Source organism: Tupaia chinensis, unplaced genomic scaffold, assembly GCF_000334495.1.
Source record: "Tupaia chinensis unplaced genomic scaffold, TupChi_1.0 Scaffold000678_1, whole genome shotgun sequence".
Taxonomy (NCBI): domain Eukaryota; kingdom Metazoa; phylum Chordata; class Mammalia; order Scandentia; family Tupaiidae; genus Tupaia; species Tupaia belangeri.
Genome location: NW_006160202.1, coordinates 387297 through 389268, shown reverse-complemented (window position 1 = coordinate 389268; position 1972 = coordinate 387297). Strand labels below are relative to the sequence as shown.

Sequence of the window (1972 nt, the reverse complement as noted above, 5' to 3'; positions counted from 1 at the left end):
ACATAAAATGAATTTTCCCAGCATAAATGCACTCTAAGGCAGAAACTGAAATATTGGAAGGTATGAAGAGAACTGCAGATAATAGAGGTAATCATCAATTATTGATCACTTCTTGTTTGGCCTATTACCAAATCTACAAGTTTTCTGTAAGTTCTTTATACTTTTACTTTCTTCCTGGAAACATAAAAATCTCTCTCTCTCTGCCCAACCTGCATCTTGAGGGTTAATTTTTCTCATATGTATTTCTGATTTTAATTGCTTCCCATTATTTAACACCTATATTTGTATACTTCTTTTCATGGGTAGGATAAGTAAGATGATTAATGAGAGTTTGGGAGATGATTTTATATTGGTGGGCTTCTCTGATCAGCCACAGTTTGAGAAAATCCTCTTTGTGGTTGTGCTAATCTCTTACCTCCTAACACTGATAGGCAATACAGCAATCATCCTAGTCTCTTGTTTGGATCCTATTCTCCACACACCCATGTATTATTTTCTTACCAATCTCTCCTTTGTTGACCTCTGCTTTACCACTAGTATTGTTCCTCAATTTCTGTGGAACCTCCATGATGCAGCCAAGACAATTACTCCTGTAGGCTGTGCCATTCAGCTTTATGTGTCTTTGGCACTAGGATCCACTGAATGTGTTCTTTTAGCTGTCATGGCATTTGATCGTTATGCTGCTGTTTGCCAACCCCTCCATTATGCCACAGTTATGCACCCACGATTTTGCCAGTATCTTGCAGCAATAGCATGGCTGAGTGGAGTAGGCAACACCCTAATTCAGGGCACCATTACTCTCAGGCTGCCACGTTGTGGGAACCATAAAATTTACCACTTTATCTGTGAGGTGCCTGCTATGATCAAGTTGGCCTGTGTAGACATTCATGCTAATGAGGTCCAACTCTTCATAGCTTCCTTGGTACTGCTCCTCCTCCCCCTGGCCCTCATCTTGGTTTCATATGGATATATTTTAAAAGCAGTGATAAAGATCAGGTCTGCTCAAGCCTGGCAAAAAGCTCTAGGAACTTGTGGGTCCCACCTGTTGGTAGTATCCCTTTTCTATGGGACCATCACAGCTGTCTATATACATCCAAACAACTCTTATGCCCACAATCAAGGAAAGTACATAACTCTTCTGTATACTGTAGTAACTCCTACCCTAAATCCCCTCATTTACACTCTGAGAAACAAAGATGTAAAAGGGGCTTTCAAGAGGCTGGTGCAAATATATCAGAACATAGGAGAATAAGAAATTATAATAAGGTAAAAGAAAAAAATCGGGGCTGGCAGATGGCATAGGGGCTATAGATGCTGAACTCCCACATGACTGAACACAACTTGAGTCTCAGACCTGATGGCTTCCTTTACACTTTGCTTCTCTCTGTCTCTCTCTGTTAAAATTAAATAACAAAAATAATAATGATAAATAAAGTTTAATGATTATTTTAAAAAAGAAAAAAGTCTAGTAGAAAGACTCTGAAACGTACACAACATAATGTAATGCTAAATGTTGAGGGTGATATGTTTATATACTTGATTTTATTATTACACACTGTATACACACTTTTAAAAAGGGTAAACCCATTCCAGGAAGAGACTTCGTCATACAACAAGCTGCCCATGTCTGGAAGAACGTGTGGCAGAACCTGAGGCTCATTCTCTTCCCCCACTTAACCTTCAGAATCTCCAGTGTGTTGCTTGGGATGAAATGACCTTGTGCCCCTCCCCACCCCATCCAGACATCTGTTCTTATGCAGGTAGAGCTGCAAAAAGAATGTGGCTTATTCTCTACCATATGCCTCTGAATTCTAAGACTTAAGCATTTTCTTATGTATTCCTTGTGATCCTCTCTATGTTTCTGAATTAAAGCTTAGCAGTTCAGTCTCAGTCACACCTGTTCTCTAGAAACAAGGAAGACTTTGAATCATCCAAGACCAGTGACAAGAGTGCAGGTGGATAGTGAGCATCA

General features: G+C 39.7%; 1 protein-coding gene across 1 annotated transcript; it reads left to right on the top strand.

Annotated features, from left to right (window-relative positions):
* Positions 1 to 313: 313 nt before the first annotated feature.
* On the top strand, positions 314 to 1252 carry LOC102475738 (olfactory receptor 2G3-like). Its single transcript, XM_006160319.2, has one exon. It carries the CDS (start codon positions 317 to 319, stop codon positions 1250 to 1252), a length of 936 nt encoding a protein of 311 aa, XP_006160381.1. The 5' UTR covers positions 314 to 316.
* The last annotated feature ends 720 nt before the right edge of the window (positions 1253 to 1972 follow it).